This window comes from Crocodylus siamensis, chromosome 1 (assembly GCF_052110815.1).
Source record: "Crocodylus siamensis isolate JL-2025a chromosome 1, ASM5211081v1, whole genome shotgun sequence".
Taxonomy (NCBI): Eukaryota; Metazoa; Chordata; order Crocodylia; family Crocodylidae; genus Crocodylus; species Crocodylus siamensis.
In genome coordinates, this window is record NC_143395.1 from 113,193,142 (window position 1) to 113,217,850 (window position 24,709).

A 24,709-nucleotide genomic window follows, 5' to 3' on the forward strand; every position below is an offset into this window, starting at 1 on the left:
ATTGAATAAAAATCTATCATGAGTGTTGTTGAATAAGTTTATTCTTTGCTGAGTGTTCTGCAGAAATGATAATATTTGACAACTTTTGATGAAAATACTATATGAAAGCTGGTTATGATGATTGCTAGTATCAGCTGGATTTATTACTGCCATATCAAGGCAATGGATTAATTTAAATTTAATATGGAGTTTATATTATAAAACAACATTTTTTACTCATCATTTGGTGTAGGTGACTCAGGCTGTGGGAAGTATAGGGTTGTCCCAAGTTTCACACAAGACTGTTATGGAAATGGCATCTGTAAAGGAGCAGGTGACAGTAAAACGGTCCAAACAAGAATTGCCACCACCTCCCCCACCAAAGAAAAGACAAATCCCTCCGGACATTGAAACAAAGAAAAAGTAAGAACACGTTGTTGGCGTTTTTACTCACCACATAACTTTTTCAATTTCATTTCAGAATGAAAGACTAAGGAAAATATCTTGATTAAAAAAAGAGGTATTTGTTACTTGTATTGTAGTTTTTCGGGCCCTGATTTAGCTGAAATTTTTAGTTGTTTTGTGTTGATCCCCTTGTGATAGTAGGGTGCATTTTGCACTGAATCCCTGCTCAAGCACAACCTGCAACTTTGCCAAGGTTTAAGTGGTGACTAAATCTTTTGGAAGTAATAGATAACTATTAATCCTTTTCTTGGTCAAAAATCAAATGATCTGTCTTTTCTCTCAAATGTGTTTTCTTATAGACCTGACTTCTGGTTTAAGTTGTGAGGCTGATTAACTGTGTATTGTGTGGATGTTTGTGTGTGTGGTGGGTGACGCCAATTAGACGCTCTGTTCTCTGTGCCTAAATGAGTGACTGAAAATGTCATTTATTGTACCCGTTTTCCTTGGTAAAAGCATTTTGGGTCTCTCAAAGAAAGCCACAGTGCAACCATTGCAAAGTACTTTATTTAGTTATTTCTTTCAAATTTTATTAGAAAGGTATAGTAGCACAGAAAAAGGTGGACCATGAAAAAAGAGAAGATGCAAAATTTTTAGCGAGATCTTATTTTGGAGATCCCTGTTCCTACTCCCACCTCTACCCCTACTCCCATCCAAATCTAAGGAGGTGTCCTTTATAAAATACCATACTTACAACTAGATGCTGTTGTTAAAATACATGAACAAGGAAATGCTGTCCCTGTATTTATCTTAGGCCTCTTGCTTTTCATTCCTTTTACACTTTTTAAAAAAATCAGCAGTTTGAATTCTCTGTATACCTAAGTATTGGGCCTGAATCAGGAACAGGGCTTCACTGTCCTAGGTGTAGTTCTCATTTTACAGATGGAGAATGGAGACAGAGAGAGAGATTAAAGGGGTTGCTCAGTCACACAGGCAGTCCAAGAAACTGAACCTAGATTTCTGAAGTCCTAGCCTAGTGTTTTAACCATAATGCCATCCTTCCTCTTAGTGGTTCCTGCTGTACAAACTGTTTTTGCTTTATCATCTGCCTTCCTTGTATTAAAGTTGTATCAGCAAGTGTACTGGGGGGAAAAAAATGGTTAAACTTTCAGTTGCTGTTTTCTTGCTGTACCTCCCTGTAGCTTGTATTTGAGCCAGTAAATGAACAATGACAGGAAATCTGCAGATTCTCCCATGAACAGTTCCTTAGTGACTAACATTAACTTGCCAGAATTTGTTTCTCACTGGAATTATTTACAGGCATTTGTTTTGCAGTAGGGTTTGTTTTTATGGGTGAGTGAGAGAGCAGTATAAGCAGAAGTTTAACTTTAAGCCAGTGCAGTTCTGCCTTGTGAGTGGACATCCCCATTTGGTATAAGAATGGTGTTTTTGATTTTTAATTAGGTAGTGTGGAAGGTGTTTAAGCCAGTGGTGCTCAGCCTTCTTAGATCTGAGGCACCTCTAATTAGATTTGAGGAACTCCTCAGGAAGTGCTAGCTCTTAAGTTTTCACTCTTTTCTTAACTATGGAAAAATAATAGAACCTTTTTATTGCAAAGAATTCAGAAAGATTAAAAGCTGAACTGTTTTTAACACTATGAATGAAATCTCTGGTTTTATTTTGTGAATCAAGTTTCCACACCTAATTCCAGAAAACCCGTGAAAGGATCTCCTGGGTGCTATAACATCTGGGTTGGGAATGAACAAGAAGGTTATGCTGGCATGGAATGACTTAGAGCCTGTATTGTAAGCCAGTTGTCAGCAGTTCATTCAGAAACTTTTTCCCATTGTTTTCCATTTCCTATCATTATTGTTACAGAAGACTAGAGCCAAATCATTCATAGTTCACTTCCATTGAGTCATTTCAATGCTTCAAAGTTTGGCACCTCTACGACAGCAGCCTAAATCAAGAGAATTAGGAGCTTAGGATAGTTTACAGGGTATTTTGCCACCTCCAAAGGGCAAACTCTTGTTAGATTTGGGGCTGGAAGGAGAACAAGCAAGAGTGCCTGAAACAGTAGCCTAGTGACCCTGGTGCTCTAGTTACTTTTTTTGACACGACTGTCTAAAGTACACAGACAGCCCAGCTATCTGTTTCTCATTGGCCTTGTCGTTTACTTGTTTACACCCCCCGCCAATCATGGGCCTACTTCATCACTCAGTCTACAGAATCAGGCTCCCTTTTTCTTATTTTCCTTCTGGCCCCATAAACCTTGAATTCATTTACTTGTTGTCCCAGATTTAGTAGGAGGGATAGAAGGTACCATCACCCACCCTCTTCTATTAGGACACTCTTCCGGGATGTGGGAGATGTTTGTTTGAACCCTGCTTAGGCTGAGGAAAGCCAAAAACGCAGGTGTCCCACTTTTTGGGCAAGTGCTGTAACGACTAATGTATTATGCAGGAGGTGGGCATCTCTGGATGTTCTTTGTTTTGTACTGAACTCCTTACTGTCCATGTCAGTTGCGCATCAGAGGCAGAATTTTATTTCACCTAGCTCAGGGGTGGGCAATTATTTTGGGAGGACGGCTGCTTACTGAGTTTTGGCGAGCCATCGAGGGCCGCCTGACAGGCAGCCAGAGGCAGATTAATATTCATTTTCTAAATTTTTGTAGGGGTCCTGCGGGCTGGATAGAATGGCCTGGCGAGCCGCATTGCGCCCCCGGGCTGCATTTTGCCCACCCCGACCTAGTGGATGAGCAAAGGGCAGCTTAAGGCCAATTCTGAATTTCCCCTGCTAAAGTGTGTGAACAATTCTGTTACCTCCTCTGGCTGCCTTAGTACTCCCAATATAGGAATAGGGAGATGTCTGTGTGTCTTTGGAGGGTGATCTTATTCCTATAATTGAGGTGCTTACATGCCCAGGCAATAATTAGACTTGCTCCTACAGTTTTGCCAGGTAACTTGCAAGTGGCACGTGGTCATGTACAAGGTGAAATCAAATTCTGCCTTAGGTGTATTCTGTAGGTGCTGACAGATTGAGGATTTTAAGTAGGCCGTAGGTACCTTCTAGCTCCAGTCTAGATTGTAATGGAGCTTTGGTAGGAGTTAACTACTCTGCTGCTCGATCTGGATTGCTTCTGAGCATGTCAATAAGCATTAGGAAACAGGGAACTTTTCAGGCCAAAAATAGAGGTGCATAATGATTTGAGGTGTCTAAGTGGTTTTGGAGCAGCTGGAAAGTAGAAAAAATGGGATTTGGTCTGGATCACTATTTGTGATTTTAAAATAGGTAAATCCTATTTAGCTGCCTACAAGAGTGATTTTTGGATGTGTCCCACAGTTCTTCAGCTACTGCTTCCATTTAAATGAATGGAAACTCTGGAAAACTGTGGTTCTTTTTTCTTAGTCATATTTTTTAGCTTGCTTTTATTGTTATTATATTAGAAAATTTAGGATGAGATTATGGCTTAGTACAGTGACGCCTTGGGCACAGCTTCCGAACAGAAATAGTAGCCATCCACATTAAGATGAATATCGATACAAAAATATGAATAATATCATGTTCATCAGAGTTTATGCAAAGAGTTGATGATATTGCAATAGTTTATTGAAGGGCCTGTAACCAGAGAGCTTTGTCACTGCTCATTTGTGGTAGGATAGTAATCTGGGAGTACATGAATGTGTGCACAGCTCTGCTTTCTCGGGATTAATGAAGGAATGTGCTGAACTTAATAAAGGACACAATGATTGAACAGAGAAAAAATTTACTAAAAATTGTATCATCTGACCTTTTAAACCAGGTTTGATGCTGAAAATGCTGAGCTGTTGAACTGGATTTCAAAATCAAAAGCTACCATTCAGGCCACAAACATCAAAGAATACAAGAAGATGAGAGAGACTTCAAACATGAAAGAAAAGTTGAAGGTAAAATGAGATGATTGAAGGATGTTCCAGTGAATAGTTTATTTTGTCAGTTTAAGCTTGCAATCAGCTGGAGGTACAGGCTAGTCCGAGAGCTTCCTGTGGATTAGGTCTTGCTTTTGTTAACTAGGTTCAGATTGATGGACAGACATGGGACTCTGACCATTCAAAATGTTATCACTGAATTTATTAGAATGCTTGTCAATTTACTAGAAGGGTTTTCATTTTGGTTTTGCTAATTTCTTTTTGGTGTACTGATGTGTGGATTTCTTGAGGATTATTAGATTTTCCTAAATATCCAGAAAGTTTGGAGTTAAAAAAAAAAAAATGCATTAAGACTTGGAAGGATATCATAGGATGTCATCTCAAGCTATTATTATTAATGAAATCATTGTTGATAGAACTGCTCAAGTGTGTACATCCTTTTCCAGAACAGAGCCTTGACTAGAAGAGTTTACAAGCTGTGATTCCATCTGCTGTGTGGAGACCCATTTGAGTCAGTAAGACAGCTTTCTTGGGTTTCTTGAATGAATTGCAGGTCTGCAGGAAGACTAGAGCAGAAAGAGGTAACAGAGTGAAAAGTCTGAGGAGAAAAGTATGAGGTCTTGAGGTTATGTGACAGATGATCATACATCTTAGGAAGGTGCATACTTTAAAAAAATGTAGTTTTAGACCACAGGTTGCAGGCTCTATTTGGCTTGCAAAGGCATTTTCTTCAGCTTGCCAAGGTTCAGTCTGGCTTGTGGTGGCACAGGGAATTGGCAGCCTACAGCTCAGTTCAGCACACCCTCTGCATCATGCCTTAAACCGTGCCCTCCAGCCCCTGCAGCACTTCTCTCAGAGGTCCTTCCTGCTGCTCTGCACCCTTAGGGCAGATTCCTGTCAAATTTACCTTTCCCCACTGGGACTGGGGACAGGAATTGGGAGCAGCAGGTGGTTTGGTTACTGTAAAAGAAAGCAGTGGCCCATGGTGGCAGTGGAGTTGCAAGTGCTGGCCTGCTGCTCAGAGAAGGTTGTTTGTCCCTGTTATAGACAGAGGCTCATAAGTTGTTTTGTTTTTGAAAGGGCAGAAGAGGAAGAGGTTGATGTATGGCGCAAAAGGGATTGGGAAGGACTTTCTTGGAGGGGATTAGAAGGGACCTTCTTGGAGGGGAGTCCCTGTGGGGAAAATTAAAAAGAGGGGAATGTGAAGGAATAGCTTAGGAAAATGTTCAGCTAAATTGCTGGGATTGAGGAGAGTTGTCTAACTGAGAATGGAAAGGAGGAAGGAGCTAAGAAGAAGGGGAGCCACCACATAAACTGGCCCTATCTCAACTTTAAAGTCCTAGACTAATTTTTTACTAGCAAGTTAAAGAAACCTGTAAGAAGCAGTTATTTTACTTTAAAAGAAGTCTTTGTTCCCTTGCCACTTTTGATTATTGTGTTTCCTGCATTTGAATTCAACAGGAATGTTTTTTCTGAATGTGAAGCAGGAGAACTTGATAATATCATGGAGCTTTGTTTCTATTTTTACTATAATCTGTTGTTGTTTAGTCCATATTTAAATTTATTCAAAGTCAAGCTGAGTCAGTGGGTGGACTTCCTTGGCCTTTGATTTTTGAGGGCCTGACTCATATATTTTACAGCTAATTGTATGTTCCAGATGAGCAGTAAGAGGACAGTGTACTCAGCTGCGAAAACCCAAACTGTAGTAGTTACATTCTGAGTGTCGACATTTGGCTTTGCAGATATTTGTGTTTCCATTAATGAATCCACAGGAATCTGGGAAATCTAAAGTTTCCAATTTATCCAGAAAGAAGATGCAGAGTTGCAGGCTTCCCTGCACTGCTTTGTCTAAATGATTTAGTTGGAGCTGTCTAAGTTATTGCAAGTTCAGGATTTCATTACACCATACCCATAGCATGAAACTTGAAAACTTTAAAAGGTTTAATTATTTTTAAGTAATTTAAGTTTCTTTAGATCCATACCTTTTTCCAAATAAGAGTGTTTTTATGATTAGCATATTTATTTTTAAAAATCTAGGTTGAATACGTGAAATTTCAAATCATTTTTATGGTCGTTCCTATGTATTGTGAGAGTAGATTTTTTTTATTGTCACCCAGTGGTGAAGAAATCTGCCCTCATACTGACTGGTAGATTATATAAGGGTGATTGTGTAGAGGGAGGTGGTTCCTCGGGTACCTTGGACAGTCCCGTGGAATTTGAACATCCTCCCCAAACTCTGGAATTTAATTATGTTCTGTGAGGAACCAAGGCAGAAAGTAAAGGATGAGTGTGAGGGTGGTACTTTCTCCTAGACATTTTCATCCAGAACTTCTGGCAAAGGTGGCCATATCAATTTTGCATTTCTTTTATATAAAATGTGTATATAGAAAGGTGTGTTTTACTTAACAGCCAACAAATGGTAACAGTTTTCAGTTACAGGCAACATTTCTGAGATCTGAATGGATTTTGAGATGTACAGAAGAATTCTAGCTCTCATTTTTATCAGCCAACTAGACCCTTCTAATTACCATTTTACTTGTGATATTCTCCCAAGATTAATTTTTTGCTTGTTTTGGTACTTGTAAGAAATAATCTGAAGCATGGTTTTGGGTTATTTTCTGAAGCAAACATGACTAAGCAAACTTTCCATTGTGTATTGCTGTTTGCAGTTTGGGTCTTCTGCAGGAATCTTGGACTATATGCCAAGTAGTAGCAAAACTATGTGTTGTGCTCTATTGAAGAAGTGTTGCTATCAGTAGAAATGCACATTTTTTATTTTCTTTTTTTGGGGGGGAAATCAATTTGCAGGCGATAGAAAAAGAGAGGACTGAGAAAAGCCAAAAGTTAGATGAACTGAAACAAAGTGGACAGAATCTTTTGGATCAAATGGGAAAGGGTAAGAGATCTTCAGAACTCTTTCATTTGTGTTGATGGAGGCCACAGATTACAAGCATGTGGCTGAGTAAAGGGAGAGGTATTGAATGAAATTGCTTTCTACAGTTAAGAATTTTGAAATCTAGCATACATTCTTCTCTTGAAATGGTCACGATTGGTGCACAAAACGCATCTGGATGAATAGAAAAGCTTATAAGCACTAAATATTTTTCCAGCCCTGTGTTCCTAAGACATTTTAAATAGGCGTTGTGTTGTATTTCCATTGATCTGATGATGTTGAAAAAAGGCAATATTACAAATTGCATATTGTGTGGCCTGCATCCTTTCCCCTGAATCCCACAAACAATTGCTTTTATTCCTGACCTAAAGACATTTCATTTTAAGGTAAAATATGAATCCAAAAAATGTCAGTGCACCTTTCAATATTTGACTGTTGTACCCATGCTCATCATTATTTGTTCAGCATGTTTTTGATATGGTCACTTCTTATGGTACAAAGGGAAAAAAAATGACTGTTTCAGATGTGTTTCAATTGTTAGTTAAATTCCTGCTTCTGGAATCTTTTTGTAGTGAACATGAATAAAAACTGAATTTTGAAATCCTACCAAGATCTTGCTAGATAGCAAGGCACCCTCTACACGTGCCAGCAAACACATGATTGGACCTAATGCATGATCCACACAATTGCACCTCCTGCCATGCCACATGCATGGCAGGAAATGTGATTGTGGGATTGTGCATTAGATCCAATTACACCTTGTTGCCAGGGGAAACCTGATCCTGGCTTCCTCCTGCATTGGCAAGAAGCAGGTTCCCATACTGAGAGCCCCTTTAAGGGGGACTTCCAGCTGCAGGGGCCATGTGCAGCTGAGAATGAGTCGTGTGCCTGACAGCGCTCTTAGTTCCAGCTGCCCCATGTGTGTAGCCAGGACCGGGAGCTGCGTCAGGTGTGGGACTCTGTCCTGGCTGCGTGTGTGGGCCCAGAGCTGAGCCTTGGGGATTGCAGCTGCTGTGTTCCCCTGGGCTTGGGGATTTCATGCTGGACATGGTGCACCCCCGTTTCTGGGAGCCCTGTCACATGCTACATATACAAATTTGCTACACATGCAAATTACAGGTAGATTGCAACTTGTTATAAAGTTAGTACACATTTTTGAGGTCTAACTTTTTAACTGGCTGGCACTTCTTATCATGTGATAAATACTGGTCATAAGGTAATTGAGCAGTTAACCAGTTAATTTCACGATACCCCTGTAACATGTAGAGGGGACCTTAGTCAAATAAATATGATAAACCTCTAAGAGTAGAACATGTCACATTCCTATAAAGCAGCTATTCAAGTACTCAAGCTACAAGCTCATTGCTTCTACTGTAGAATGGCTGTCTGTTGCCATATTTGTGATTGGCAGTGTTTTCAGCCCATCAGAGGTGTGATTCTTACAGGTTAACATACTTTGTCTGCCAGGTTTCTGGACAGCCAATTTTTTTTCCCCACCAGCTCTTTGCTTAGAAAAATCTGGCTTGCTGAATGTCTCCAGCAGGTCATATTTTTACCTGGTAGAAGTGAAACTTCTAACATAAAGGTGTCAAACACATCCTACCCCCTTGAGTAGATCTGGATGGTGCGGCTCTTTGCCTGCTGAATCCATGTGTAGTGGTAGGGCAGAGAGCAGTAGGGCGAATGGCAGGGGTTAATTCAGCTGACATGCATGCCTAACTGTGCTTCATACCTTGGATTCCATGGCAGTCCTGTGGGCCACATGACATGGCTCAGTGACCCTGGGTTTTTGTTTACAATAGTAAGACTCTCCGTATTTATTGATTCAGCCCTTTTGACCTAAGGGTTAGATAGTAGAAACCTGTGATACTCTGTACTTGCTTCTATGTTTCCAGCATCTCTGAACTATAAGGCCTTCATAAAACACTACGTATGGAGCATAGTGAAACAGAGTCTGCTTCAAAAATTTGATTTGTTCCAGTAGGATATTATAAAAAATCTTGTCTTATGTTTGATGTCTAGGGAGAAAAGTATATAATATAAAACGATCCAAAAGTTGGAACCCCTTTAAATCTTCTGATTATTTTTTTCACTTAGAGATTTTGCCTCATGAGGCCTTTTCTAAATCCATCTCATATAAAGAAATAGCAACTTGAAGGAGAATTAACAGAAGAAACTTAAGATTTCTAGAAAGTAAGATTTTTTAGAAATGCTGTATTTCTAAAGGCCTGAATTGCTTATTGCTGTTGGCCCCAACTTTGGAGCACCTCAATGTTTATGATACAAATGCATTAGATATCACAAACCTGATAATTAAAGTAAAAGGTTTCTCATAGACTTGGATATTCAGCGTACAGGGATAATGATTACACTGAGAGTATCTGAGAGACCAGTTTGTTATGCTGTGTTGTCACAAGCCACAGTTTCCATTGCAAATTATTATGTCCATTAGCATTGGAGATGACTAGTTACTAGCATGATTATTTCTAGTAAGATCATGGCTGTATATGGGACACGCATTTATTTTTTTAGTGTAGGCAAAATCAACACTAATCCATTGCTAAAATAAATTATGGGCAAGAAAAGTGTGCAACTGTTAATGTTATGTTGCTGTATCTTCAAGTGGTGTATTGAACTGGTTATTCGAACTTACTTAATCTTTAAGATACCAATTCTGGCATAGAAAGAAAAATGATTTATGCAATCTTTGTGGCTGACAATAACCTTGTGTTTGTCAGGTTACTTTTGCAGCTATTCATGTTACCTTCTGGTTGTTAATCACATTTATCTGCAGTGTAACAGTTCAGCATTGTTCCCCATTTTTCTAGCCAGACATTACAAAAATCCCATCTACCTTTTCAAGGAATTCAGTGGCCTTGGGATACGGTTAGGGACTGATGCTTTTCAATTTGCTGCTTGGCTTTTTCAACAATAATTCTAGAGCAATACAGGTAAAGGACTAAATAAAAAGTCCTTGTGCTAGCTTTATTTAATATTTTAAATGTTTAAGTGTTGAATTGAAAGTATACTATTTGTTATTTAAAATTAAATCAGGTGACAGCTTATCATTGTTGATCATGAGGAAGTGAGTGAAAGGAGAATGTTTTACTGAATCATGATTTATAATATTAATTTGGAAATCAAAATGCTTGTCACAGTTGTTAGAGACAGGGAGAGTTTTAGGGATGGCTGTGTTGAAAGTAAAATTGTGGACTTCTTGATGCAAATGTACATTTGTATATCTTAAGAGTGGAATGGTTAGATATTTGTAAATTAAGATGCATTTCAGTTAATGTCATAGTAGTTTGTTTCCTTAATCTACTTAGAGGGACTTTCTGCTGAAGATGTGAAAAATTCACTGGAGAAAATACTGGCAGAATGGAAGGAAGTGGTTGGACACTTGGAGGAGCTGGCAAGAAAGATTAAGTACCAAGAAGATATAAACACTTATTTTAGGGAAATGGGTGAACTTGAGAAGAGTCTAAATGAGAAGGAGGTGTGGCTAAAAGATGTCACTTCTTCAGCATCCCAACAACAACCTTTAGCAGCTCTAAAGGAGTCGTGCAAGGTAAGTATGGCAAACTTGTTTATATTGATATTAGACTTATGGAAGGGCAGAATACCAGAGTACCATTGCCTATATCAACAGTTTAAGCTCCTCCATGACTGATACCTAATTTTCACTAAAAACCAATGTTCTTAGTGATCCAAGGGTATTTTAGTACCATCTCTGCACTGTGCTTGGGAGTGCTGCAGTGAGCTACAACATGTACACCTTGGGCTTGATCTAAGCCCCAGAATGGATACTTTGTATCTTCCTGAGAGCCCTCTAGTCACATGTTAATAAGCTCTCTGTCTCAGGTATGTTATTGATGTGCACCTGATGCATTACTGAATTACATTTGCTTAGTTTTAGAGTATATGAAACACACATACTGTACTTCATTGTGAGCATTCTGGGTGTGATCCAGAAGAACTGAAGAGCTACAAGGGCTGTGTACATATAGCCACATAATCTGGGAGAATTCTCCCAGTTTTGTTCTCCTGATAGAGAAATTTACCCAGGGCCTCATGTATGGACATTCAAATGCTGAGGCCTTGAAGAGTGGAGATCCTGCAGTCCTAATACTGTGCAGCTGGGCTTGGGCAGGGTGGGGAGCAGTGGCAATGATGCTGGAAACCTGCAGAGCATCTTAGTGTGCTCTGCAGGTTTCCTTAGTCTGCCTGGCATCCGTGAATAGGGTAGCCGTGATTGGCTGATCTAGGCTGCCCACAGTCAGTCTGTGTTTCCCCTCAGTGCAAGGTGGGGACTGTGAAGGGGCATGTTCTACTTCCTGCCTGAGCAGCAGAAGCAGGCAAGTGACTCCTGTCTCATTGAGGGGGAAGAGGGAGATGCTGAAGGACTGTTTTCTCTTTTGAAAATAGCTGTGGCATGTACAGACATTCACTCTCTCAGGAGAAACTCTCCTGGGCGTGATTTAATCCTGATTGTTCCCTAAGTCACTTAACACATCCTCAGTAGAAAGTTCCTTAACACGTTTGACCCTAAATCCTTTTGAATACTCATGGGTCAAGATATTTATGATAGGTTTAAATAATACTCTTATTTGATTTTTTTTTCCCCCCCCACCACAGCGAGAGCTCACTCATCTGTTAAGTCTTAGTCCTCAAATTGAACACATGAGGGCTACCTGCAAGGTGCTTACATCACGCCCTGCTGCACCAAATTTCATTCAGGATGACTTAAATGATATTACTGATCACTTCAAATCTGTCCAACAGAAATTAGAGGATCACTGCCAACAGCTAAAAAGAGGTAAACAGGTCTTATTCAACCTATATGAATGCCTCTGGTTCTTTTTCCCTTTGAAAAAACAGATTTTTGCAATATCTGAATGAGGAGTCTGACATTCTTAAAGTCTGTGAGCTAGTCTTGCTCCACATAGCCACTGTTTTTTCTCCTCAGTGACAAAACTATGTAAATCATGTCATCACACTGAAAATGCCATACAGAACTCATAGCTTCTTATATAAATATAATATAGCTTTCCAATTTTTTCTGTTTACTCACAGTATATGACACCCTGTATTGGAAAGGATATCTAGATACTTAGTTTATTCATATTGGATACACTGTAATGCTAGTGACTTCAAAAGAGTTTTTTTTCCAAAAAATGAGTGCTGAGACTGCTGCAAGGGAATGTAAAGAGGCTATTTTCTTTTTAATATAATTGTATCATTTATAATGTGGAATGTAATAATGAAATATTTTATTGCTATTCTTGCCAAGGAACATTCATCTCTCAGGAAGTAGTCTCCTACTCTATATAAACAGGATAGACAACAATATAACTTAAGATATTTGAGGTGCTTTTCTCTGGGACCATCCTGTTGAGAAGAATCAGGTCCTTGATCAACCATGGTCACACAAGCGAGGAGAAATAAATTCCTTTTATGATTTTATTATGCTTTTATTTTAAATGGAAAATGAAGGGGTAAAAGAACCCTATGAAATTGATATGTACATGCAAAATGTATTTTTTTTAAATTTACAGCTTTATTGTAATATATACATAATTCCATTTTGAAATTCTGCTCTAAAAACAAATTCCTTTGCTGGAGCTGTTTGGAATTTGACTTGCTTTTCATGTACATGCTGCTTAGTTCTCTGTGACACTAAAGGTTTCATTATGAGCCTCCAAACCAGGCATGCTGGCTTCTGAGGGATTTTTAATGTAGCACACACGTAAGTGGTTCTGTTAATATTTTTCAGCTAAATATCAGTTGCACAGACCTATAAGTAGATCTTTTTCCCTCACTATAATTTTTTTTTGTTTTATGCATCCAAGAGGCTTGCTGAAGTGTTTTGTGCTGGTTCCAGATGGTGGAGCAGAAACACTTGCTTTTTCTGGGTGCAGTAAAAATAGGTTCAAATACAGAGCTATTAGGGCAGCTAATTTAACTTATCATGTTAATTTAATTATCTCATGTAAGGACTGAATCCTTTAAAGGCACATTGGTTCAGGAAAGTGTATGATTAACATCCAGTGTACCATGCTACAATTATAAGGTATATGTTTATGCTTTTTGTGATGAAGAATTATTTTGTGACCTGTTTTTGATTTGGTTCACATACATGTGAACAAATTTAATATTGCTTATTGCCATAGATTTTTACAAGATGTGATTAGAATGTTTGGAAGCAGCTTATTTTATACTTAACAAACGACCTAAAGCAAACTTGTTTCCTATCAGTGCCAATATATTTTAATTAATTTTTATCTGGTTGAGTTAAATGCATCTTAATTCAAATAATTATATAATATGTTCAATTTGGATTAAATATGTGTTTTAAAACTGTAGTTTCTTTACAAATTAAAGTGTTTGCCATTGTGCAAAAAGTGTTGTACCTCTAGTTCTGCAAAGAAGAACTTAGTAGTATCAAAATATAAACATTCTGCCATAGTGAAAATGTCTGATTAATTTAGATAGAATTGTCATAAATAAAGCCTTCAGGATTCTATACAGGGAAAACTGCCAGGGCTGAGAGTCTATAGAGTTTATGAACTGAAGGTTTCCAGTTTCTGTTCAGGGTAGTTTTTTTCAGCATTTGATAGTCCCTTGTACTTGCAAGGAGTTGTGCTTACTGTGAGCACAATTCCATACAGATGTTTTGATAAGAACCACAGCTTGAAGTTTCTTTCAAAATCCTTTGAAATCTATTTAAATTCACTATAAGCAAGCTCCTTACTGTCAGGTTTTACTGTTCTTTAAAATTTTAAACATAGCTTGTTTATTTGCCTTGCCATGACACACTTTCTCTTAGGTAGCCCAGCTCCAGTGGCATTGACTCATTTTGCAGGTATAAATGGCATGATGGTTTTGACAGTCCACTGCTGAAAAAGATCCTAGTGAGTCACTGCAGTACTCAGCTGACTTTTCAGTTGCGGTGCTAAAGAAACTGCTTATGTATCTAAGACCAGGGAGTATATATATTTTGATAAGGTTTTGATAGACAGACTCTTTTTCATTGCTGATTTTGAAATTGAAATGTTTCTTGTCAATTTCAGAAATGTACAGACTAATTACCAAATTCTTTGTGAGATTCTAAAGAAGGCAAAAGCAGGAAACTTAAAAGCAGATAAAGATATGCAGCAAAGGTCCTGGTAACGAATCCAAGATTCTTGGCTTTAGCTGATTCTTCACTTGTCCCCAAGTAGTCCCTGGCATGTTGCCAACTCTATTGTTTCTCCAGGAACACTGAACATACATAGTTTTTTGAAGATTTTATCTTAACTCCTGGAGACTCTGTAGGTGTGTCCTCCTTAGGTGTGATTTTCAGGTATTTAGGTTCCTAAATCTGAAGTGGGCAGTATGACCCGATTGTCCTTGTTTCAGTTCCATTTTAAACATCTGTCCAGGCATTTTGTCAGTGTGGTCAAATGAATGGTTTTGTTCTATTTTCAATGGGATGCCTGGGACTTGTGTTTAAAACAGAATTGTCCTGGTGAAGATGGGATTGAATCATATCCAGGCCACCCCAACCCTTCACTCTCCAACGTGCTCAGCTGAGACCCATGCTCAGATACAGTGGGGCATGCCAGACAAAGTTTTGAAACTAAGGAAGTATGGTAATCCTTCAAGTGGGTTATTGTGGCAGAGCAGCAAAGAGGTACTTCTTCAGAGACATGAATTGGAGCCTTGTTCAGACTTGTGCTGCAGGCGGTCCCTAGTTCTTAGTTGGCACCTACTTATTCTTACTGAGAGTCAAAAGTAGCTGGATGTGAGGTTAGCCACATCAGTCCCTTGAGTGCTGTTGGCTATAGAGCTTTGCATGTCTTAGCCTTGTTAGTACAGTAGGTTACATAGGTTGCCTAAAACCTGTGAAATTGTTTTTGAAAACAGGAAGGAGGCTTCTTAAGTCATGTTGGGAATGTTATTTCTTATATTTTTATACCTTTTACTGTATGCTATACAGATGAAACATGAACCAGAAAGGGCCTACCTTCTCCACTCTTGGTTATTTGTGGTACAAGGAGTAAGCCGTAATTTTTATGTGTGGTTAGTTTTTATTTGTTTTTCATAGACACCCCCAAAAAACTACCATCACCACAAACATTTCCATGAAAATTTAGCTGCTTGCAAGCTTTATATTTTGTGGGAATATCTCTCAAACAGATTTAAATATAGCCAAATAGCCTTGATATAGGCTTATTCCTTTTATAAATAAAAGTACTCCTTGTTCATTTACATACATAGCACTTTTTAAAACAATAACGGTTTTACCAAAAACAGAGCTAGAAAGACAGCCTAGCCAGGAGTATTTGGATGCGTTGAAGAGACTGAAGGATGTATTGAATGAATCTGAATATAAAACACAGTCCATCATGACCTCAATGAATGACCCTAGTAAAGTGGAAAAAGCCTTACAACAGACAAAGGTAAGTTTATCTTTGTTTCCTCAGCTATTAACTTGGCCTCTTGTGTAATTTACTAACCCCAGGGTTGATATTTTTCGTATGACGCCACATTTTCTCACATTAGCTGCTTCTGACTATAACACACACCCTAGTTTTGAAAAGGTAGCATGAAGAAAAAAGAATCTTACCTTCAGTAAGTATCTGAGGAGCAGCAGCTAGGGAGCCAAGCCTCCTGCCAGACCCACATGTTGAGGTGGCCTGCAGACTGATTTAGTGTGGTGGCCCAATCTGTCTTAGGCCTGGGGTTGCAACCTGGGTCCAGGGCCATATGCTGGGTCCAGCCCAGTGCAGCAGGTGTGGGCCTGCATGTTTGGTTTGACTAAGGCCCAACCCCACACTTGGGGCCATGTCATTTGGCTGGGGGGAGTCCTGCCTTGAGTCTAGAAATTTGGTAGAACAGTGACAGCATTAAGAGCCATGGCTTTTGGAGCTGTAGGAATTAAAGGCTGCTATCGCTTCCCTGCTGCCACTTTTCCAGATCCATGGGGATCCATTTTCTTTGTATATTATACACACCCTAATTTCTGTCAGTTGGTTTTGGGGAACAAGGTTTAGGTTATATACTACAAAAATAGGTACCCTCAGGCTTTTTAGTTAGGTTGCCTGAGAAATGGAAGTACATAGAGGTTTTGTATACCCTAGGCAAATTCAGTCTGATGTACACTGTTTCCTAGATAAAGTAACTTTTTATGAATTGAATTGTGTAAGACTTTACCTTTTAAAATCAGAAACTGGCATAGTGTATCTGTGTGTTTATTAATAGGGCCTCCTGGGTGGCTTTGCAGAGGCAAACAGTACTAGTGTTCATATACCACATGGAAAACTTCCTTACAAATTCTGTAGTCTGGGAGGAGTAAAATCTTGCTTACAATTCCATGCTTCTGGGGTAGGCAGGAATCTTTGGGTGAAAGTTGCAGTATAAACATCAGTCAACACCAAACAATGTTTCCAAAAGGTTTTGTGTGTGTGTGCGCGCATTCTTTTAAAATGACCTTTAATCTATTCCCCATCCCGTTTTGAAAATTGCTTCAGTACGGTAACATTTTCCTCTTTCTCTGTGTTATAGTTTAGGAGTGTTTGGAAGGAAGCTGGTGAAACTCTTGAAGATAAATCACTTTTTTTATATACACACATGCATACGCTTTTGGTTGAGAGATTCAATTAGGATAGTTGAAGTTCCAGTAAATGAGGATATAAGTACTTTGCTTGTAGAGGCCGCAAACTACAAAAGAGCTGGAATTCTGCAGCTTGCTGTTTTGATATAGCTGCTATGGTGCTTAAAATTGGCAGAAACTTTTAATTCAGAGACTTGCAGCACACAGAGAAAGCAACTACATGTTCATTAATGCGCCATAGTTACTGTGCATTAAGTTTAGTATTTGTATAATCAAGTACTAAAGTCAATGCGCGGTGACTGGCACTACTGCACATTAGTGCCAGTGCACACCTTTTTAGTGATGCTAGTGTGCAGTAGCTTAATACTATTACACAGTAGCATATTAGCACTGTTTTAGATGTGATATGCTCCTGAGCATTTAGCGTCTTGTGTAGATGCACCCAGGGTGTTAGAAACCGTAAGTATGTTGACTTTCTAGTCTTTAGAGAGGTAGATAGGTGTGTTTAATCAGAAGTCAGGGTAGATATACACCCTTATAGAGTAACCAGATAAGATTATATATAGAGCCCAAGCTTTCATAAACCTGAGTTTACTTAATCGGATGCTATGAAAGGAAGTACAGTGTATAAGAAGAAGAGAAAAATTAGAATACAAAAGACAAGAGGGAGAGGGAGATGGAGAGGGGCAGTGCTAGGAGAGAAAAGCAAACCAGCAGTAAACCCATGGGAACAAAAGGGGGTCACAAATGCTAATCCAGGTAATGAGATTAGAATTCATAGTCTCTATTTAGTACAGTCCAGTCTGGATGATTTTTTGTTCTGCAGTTTGCTGTTCAAGCTGGTTTTTAATTTTTTTTGCCTGAGAACAGCAATCTTCAGATATGTGAACCTGAGGTCATTAGGCATCTGTCTGATCCTTCTTTTATTACAAAAACCTTCTCTACCTTTGAGACTAATTTACCAGAAGGGACATACCAAGCAAGTGAAAATGAGTACTGTGAAAGCTATAATAGAGGGCAACATCGATTTAAAGATGGCAAAATGAGTGAGAACTCAAGTGACCTATGTTGCCCTCATTCTTGCAAAGAGCTGTAAGTGCCTGTGGCCTGAATCCCAAGTTTTACATAACATGGTGGCAATATTAGTCCTTATTTTGGATTACTTTTAAAGGCTAGGGGCTTTATTTATTTTTTTTGCAATTAATATTTGAAAATTGGGCATTCCAGTGACCAGCCAGCTTTTTATAATTTTACAAATGCTTAGTGCTTTTTATTTTAATGTTGTAATCTTCTTACATTGCAGCATAGCAGAGTAGCTTCAAGAGTCAAGGTAGTAGTCCATGCTTTCATTATGCTTAGTTGCTGTTACATATTTTCATTTAGGTGTGGTACTTGCAAAAGAGGGAAATAAAGGAAGAGTATTGGAGCCAATTTATGGGGGCACAGAAATAGCAGCCACCCCTGTTGTTGGTTTGACATTGCTCTGTGTGCCACTGCTGTCTAGCTATGCCTCTGGGTTCTGGGAGTAGCATAGTTGTAGTGTCACACAGATTAGTTTGGGCTTACCTACCCAAGCAGGTTTTACAGACTTTGCTGACCTCTGTGCTGCTGCAGCTAGTTTTGGGAGTCTGCCCTGTGCTGCAGTCACAGCAGTGCCTGCAGTGTGGGCATATTGTAGCTCTGTACTGTCCACAGTATGCCATATGTAATACTTGCATTTATGTACATATGTACATACTTCTGCACACATTACTGCCCATATGTATCTTTTTGTACTACTTTCTCTGCAGACTCTTTGTGAAAAAGTAGAAAGCCAGAAGCCCTCAATGGATTACTTGGTGGCTGAAACAAAAGTTTTGGAGAAACAAGCTTCTTCTGATGTGGCAAAGATCTACAAGCAAGAATTCAGGCGTATACAGGGCCAGTGGGACAAGTTAAAGGTTAAGGTTTCCCAAGATGTTCATATACTGGAGGAAATCTTATCCAAACTAAGACTGTTTGAGGTAAAAATAAATATTTAGGTTTATACTTTTTTTCTCTGTAAGACCGTTCTCTTGTCCATTTGCATGCAGAAATCCAAGTGAAGTAAATAAATCAAATGCTAAATAGGACTTTTATCCAAGCATAAAATGAAACTGCTATCATAGGGAATACTGAAGTATAGCATAATTTTGGGCGAGGTATGCCTAAATTTAAAATATCTGATTTGTTTTTCATCATTGGATAGAATTGATTTTCACTTAATAAAAAGGAGGAACATTATTTTTATATTTTTTCAATTAATTGTTGTAAGCTGTTTATACATTTATGGATACTCTGTAAAAAGAAAACAAGAAACAACAACCAAAAAACAAACAAACAAACCCCAAATCGACCAACAAACAAAACACCCCCCCCCAAAACCACAACCTAAAAAAATTAATTTTCCCTTCTGTAAAAACATGAAGCAACTGCAGATTTAATCTCCGTAGCCAAAAAAACAAGGAAAGAAAAAAGAGGCTGGAGCCACACTGCAAGACAGGTGGAGCACAGCAGTCTCACCTGCTGTCTGAGTGGGAGCTCAGCACCCTGCGTTCAGGGAGCTCAGCACCCTGCGTTCAGGGAGCTCTTGTCAGAGCTTTGCCATTCACCAGAGCCCACTGTAGACATGTTCAGACACTCAGCTGCCCTCCAGCTCTTAACAGCTACTTGCATCTGTTAGGTACAGGGTGGAGAGATAGTGCAGCAGGATGGAGCCATGGGAGAGGGAGAGGTGGAAGGAGGTCCTTGCCAGAAAAGGGAGTGGGGTTGGCTGCAGGATGGGTCCGAGGAGTGACCAGGATAGTGTGTAGTGTAATTGGTTATGTCCATGTGTGGGATGAGCAGGGGACCCCTGTAGTGGGGGAAGCAGTGTGTAAAACTACTGCTGCAGTTGTACAAGGATGCCAACCCAAGAATTTTTCTTAAATGACTACAAGTATGTCAAGAAAAATGTTACTCTGTCAGAAAAAAATTTGCAGCTTGTCAGTGGGGGGAAAAACATTTTTGGGTTGGCAATCCTGTTTGAAAGATAGAATTAGAAATGGTTAAACTAGAACTGGTGATTCTTTGCCAAGTACATCTTTGAAGACTCAGTGCTGTGATGGGCTTACTGCCTCTGATGACCCTGCAGTGTTAGAGCATTCAGTTTCTCAGATGGCGTGCTCAGCACCTTGCAGGGGCAATCCCTGCACTCTGATTTTTAAAAATCACAATCCTGCTTCTGCTTCTACATCAGGCATAATACAGCATTAGTACAGAGCTTTCAAAAAGGGAGGGAAAATGAGAATGATATATAAAATAAGTATTCAGGCATGGTGCTTATGTTCTAAAAATTGGATTTTCAAATGTCAGAAGTAGTGGATATAAAGATTAATTAGAACCTGGACTATACTGACCTGATTTTTTTTTTTTTTTATTGTCTTCTCAATCTCCACAAACATTCTTAAGAGGTAGGATAAGAAATGGCATCATTTTAGGATGGGAAGGATTATTGAAACTAATCAGCGCCAAACAGATTCCTTGTACAGAGTAGAATCTAATTCCTGAGTCCTCTCCCTGTTGTCTGCCTATTATTTAATGTTGTCCCACAAAAAAGTGAAAAATCATTGTATCGCAACTTAGAAAATACATCCTGTAGTAAAACAAAATACGTCCTGTAGTAAAACTATTGGATGTACACAAGATGCTGATAACGTTTTATAACTATGAACTAATGTGCATATGACAATTAGGATAGCATAAAAGCTAATCTGGCTGTCAGTGTGGAGGTGTTGCTGTGTAAAGTGTCGATAATATTAATATTATAGTGCTTACTTAGACACTGAATATATTCAGGGTTTGTATTTCCTTTCCCCTTTTTTTGTTTTTATTGAGGTACTTCTCAGCCATCCCTTAATTTAGCAGAAGTTGTGACTTCAGATTCTGAATACAAAGGGTTTTAAATTTTTTTTTACAAATTGAAATTAGTGACAGAAGATATTAAACTCCCAAACTGAACTGCTGCATGAATCATATTTTCACTTCTTAAAATTGGTGCTTTATTTGGAATATTTAGCTAATAGATTATGGAGAGGAGGAAAGGTGCTAATTTGTCCCATCTTTTAAACAAGAATTGAATCTGGTTTTTTATGTAATAAACATTTCAAGAGAGTCCATGTTTAATTCATATAGTTCACACACAATCTAATTTTTTTAGTGAACATTATCTTTTTAAATCTTGAGGGCCATTAGAGTCAGGTTTTTTTGTTTTTTTGTTTTGTTTTTTTTAAAGGCTGTGAACCCATACTGAAAAAACCTGGGAGAGATCTCCTCTGTTTGTTTTGCTTGAAAGAAAAACTTACTCAGAGATGCTTGAGCAGAGTCATTTGATTGCTGAGCCTGTGAAGAGCAGAGAGCTTGTAGTGCTGATACTGCATATCCAGGGGGCTCTGGTGCACACACCTCAGCATGTTCTGCAAGCTCCCTCAGTCTGCCTGGAGGTAGAATGGCAGCAATGCACAGAATGGGCAGGAGCTTGTTGGGATGTTGGAGAACTGTTGTGGCATCTTGCAGAAGACAGTCTGTAAAGGTACTCTTGTGGGAATGATTTAACCTTAGTTACTCCCAGTTATTTTTCTCCTGGAGTGGCCATTTTTACTCGGAGAAAAATCCTGAATATCTGTACACTCATGGTTTCTTCCAGGATAAACTGAATGTCAGTACATTGACACAGCCTGAAGTGCTTTTTAAAAAAAAAAAATTAAAGTTAGTCTTCTACTGTTTTGCACTGTTTTCAGAAAGGAAAACTATACACTTTTATTTTGGAGATCAGGAGAACTTAAAACCAAGTTTTGATGCAGACAGGAATTGTAGGGAATAATTAAATGCAAATACTATGGTATCTCTTAATAGAGTAGCTGAATAGTGTAAGCCTAGCTTTCACGATTTACTTTAATCAAAAGTTGGACTGGCTGATTACTGTTGGGAAATGAAAAAAAAAAAAAAGCTTGAGGCTTATTAGTACAAGCTTGGGAAACCAGATCTGCGGTAAAAATTTTTCGCTTCATTTGACCTGAGGCACAGAGGTCACACCCACATATTAACACAGGTATTTATCCAGGGGAAGTTTTAAGAAATGCTTACTCCTGCATTTGATCATTAGTTCCAGACTCTGGACTCCCTTCCAGTTTACTTTTGAGTCATTCTCTGCGCAAGTTTTCTATACATGGAAAAAATTAGTAGTATTACAACAGTCATGGGTATGTGGTCCTAATAAACTTGTAAACAGAACCCACAAGGCAGCCTGAGGTTAAGAGGAAGGTGGAAGTAGTTTTGCACTAATGTATGTTTATGTTACTCTAGGATCTTTTATCTTTTCTCAGTTCCCTGTCCATTTTGCAGTTCAACTTATTACCCCCTTTAATTTCTTTTAATCACACTGTCTTTATTAGTAATTGTCATCCATTCAGTTCGGCACTTAACTAAAGATGTGTAGGTAGTTCCCATATTCACCCAATTAAATACTGCTTAACCTGTGCAGGATTGATTCCTGAAAATGGAAATCCTGATTTTATACTTAAGTGAGGGCAAGAGACTAAGATACTTGTGCATACTTTATGCGTGGCAGATTAAGTATTTTGGTTAGATTTACTTCAGTGAAGTGATGCAGCTACCAGCCTTTTCTGATCTGCACAGTTTTACTCAGTATTGGTATTCTGCTCTTTCTGTGCATATATGTCATGTGTTGATGCCAAGGCCAGAGATGTCCCATTCATGTCACCAGGATTTCTGAAGACCTAGGGAGAGCAGAGTACAAAGAATGAAATTTTGTCAATGGTGAGGAGTTAATATTTGCAGATCATCTTAATAAAGGGAAAAAGTTAAAGGAAACTGCAAGAAAACATGGTATTGAAGTACAGGAAGTCCTTGGACTTACGACCCAATTGGTTCCTGAAAACTGCGTCTTAAGTTGAAATGTTGTAACTTGGAACTGATTTTCCCATAGGAAACAATGTTATAAATGGGGGATTGGTTTCTGAACCAAGGCCCAATAACCTATTTTCAACAAAAATAACCCAGAATTTTGTACTCAATCAATTATAGATGAATAATGTAGCTACATTAATGTATTTATATTGTAAATAGCAATCATACTGATTTGGAAGGACTTCTTTGAGGAGACTTTCCTGGACTTTTTGAAGGGCTCTTGGCTGGAGTCTTCTCAGGAGTCTTGGCTGCAGGTTTTTCTGGAATCGTGTCTGCTTTGTTAAAAACAGTGTCCAAGGAAATTTGATGTTCTCTTCTTTTTCTTGTCAATTTCTCTGTAGCAGCTGTACAGGTTGGGTATGCTTCTATTTGCTGATGCATTGCGTTTAGGGTTGGTGTCATGTTCCTCAAACAGGGACGCAGCAACTTCCAAATATTGAAATGCCTCAGCCAACACTTTTGTTGTCAAGACTTTAAGGAGGATACTCTTCAACTTATAGGACGTTAGCTTGCATTTGTATTACATGTTTTTTACTTTTCAGTATTTCTATCTTCTGTTAGCATTTTTTGACATTTAAGTAGCACAACAATAGTGTATGTCATCTGTACATCTTAAGAGGGGAGTTAAGTGCCATCATCCTTACTTCATATGTGAGGAAATAGAGGATCACAGTGAAGTGACTTCTTTGCTTGCACATATTAGGTCAATGCAATGACAGAGCTGCATGTAGAAATCCTGATTCTCCATCCCGTGCATTACCCCCGGGGCTGTCTTGCAAGGAACTCCAAAATTTCCCCTCAATTATGGAAAGTGAATTCTGTTGCTGTTGGCATGGCATGGGCCACATTGACTTCTTTACATTTTACTTCAGAAAACAAGAAGAGGAGAGAGAGTCATTTAACTTTCTTTAATGGCGTATTTTTTTACAAACTTAATAGAAATGATTAGGGAAAATATTTTTAAGCAGGCATCTCCACTTTATTAAGAAGATTGTCACATTCGCATATTTTCTACATGGACAGCTGTAGTAGGGGTCTTCTGTATAGAAAGCAGTATTTGCCTTCACATTGAGAAGGCTACAAGGACTACTCTGATTCCTGGCAGATTTTCAACTTCCCAAATTGGTTCTGGCCTCTCATGTCCCAGGCAGAGTTCCGGGGTTGATTGATCAGAAGAGTGGATAGGTAATTGTTTGGGATAATACTGGAATAGCACAAACTGCAATTTGTGCAGTGTTAGACTTAGATGAGCCTTGAGGTCCCTTCTACTTTTATGGTTTTATGTCAGGGTTAGGAATGTGGCATGATCTTACTCAGTGCTTCCACAACATTGTATGATCTACTTTTGCTCTCATGAGCCACAAGGTGAAAAAAAAATAGGCTGGAGTTAGTTCTCTAAAGTTTTTGTTCTGCAGATGTTTTTCTAGATTATGTCATCTCTGCCATATGGTCTTATTTGCTTACTAAACTCTAGCCTTCCATTTGATTTATTCATCTGCACAGATAGGCTTGTTGTTATTGATGTTGATGATAATGTTCAGAATGTTTGATCTTTGTTTCCAGCTGGGATGAAATGGGGCAACTCATCTAATATTAACCTTATCCCAAATTTAGGGGGTAATTTTCAACAAAATCTGGTTGAAAATCTATATGATTGCCTAAGTAGTATGCTTCATTTCTCTCCCTCTCCCCAGCTACTTCCCAGTCCTCATTGGACAGTATATGAACTTTAACTTTATTCACCTTTCGTAGATTTAAGTATTGGTTCAGAAAGCCTAAGTATGTGAGTAGCCCATTGAATTCTTTTTGGCTGTTTATATGCTTAACATTAGGCATGTGCTTAAGTATCTTGCTGAGTCTTAATGAATACATTGTACTGTGGTTTCATTTTTGGAGCCTCCTTTAGAAATTGATTGCACAAAGAAGTCTAATCAGCTGCAGGAAATT

At 38.7% G+C, this 24,709-nt stretch overlaps 1 protein-coding gene across 5 annotated transcripts in view; it reads left to right on the top strand.

The window, feature by feature from the left end:
* The window catches only part of UTRN (utrophin), a 553,135-nt gene that overhangs the window by 150,414 nt on the left and 378,012 nt on the right, over positions 1 to 24,709 (top strand). For all 5 annotated transcript variants that reach the window (XM_090040990.1, XM_090040992.1, XM_090040993.1 and 2 more), the window contains 7 exons: positions 233 to 402; positions 4,184 to 4,307; positions 7,098 to 7,185; positions 10,509 to 10,750; positions 11,818 to 11,998; positions 15,478 to 15,623; positions 18,568 to 18,780. In XM_090040990.1, coding sequence (XP_089897116.1) covers positions 233 to 402; positions 4,184 to 4,307; positions 7,098 to 7,185; positions 10,509 to 10,750; positions 11,818 to 11,998; positions 15,478 to 15,623; positions 18,568 to 18,780 — 1,164 coding nt within the window. The remainder of the gene's footprint in view (positions 1 to 232; positions 403 to 4,183; positions 4,308 to 7,097; positions 7,186 to 10,508; positions 10,751 to 11,817; positions 11,999 to 15,477; positions 15,624 to 18,567; positions 18,781 to 24,709) is intronic.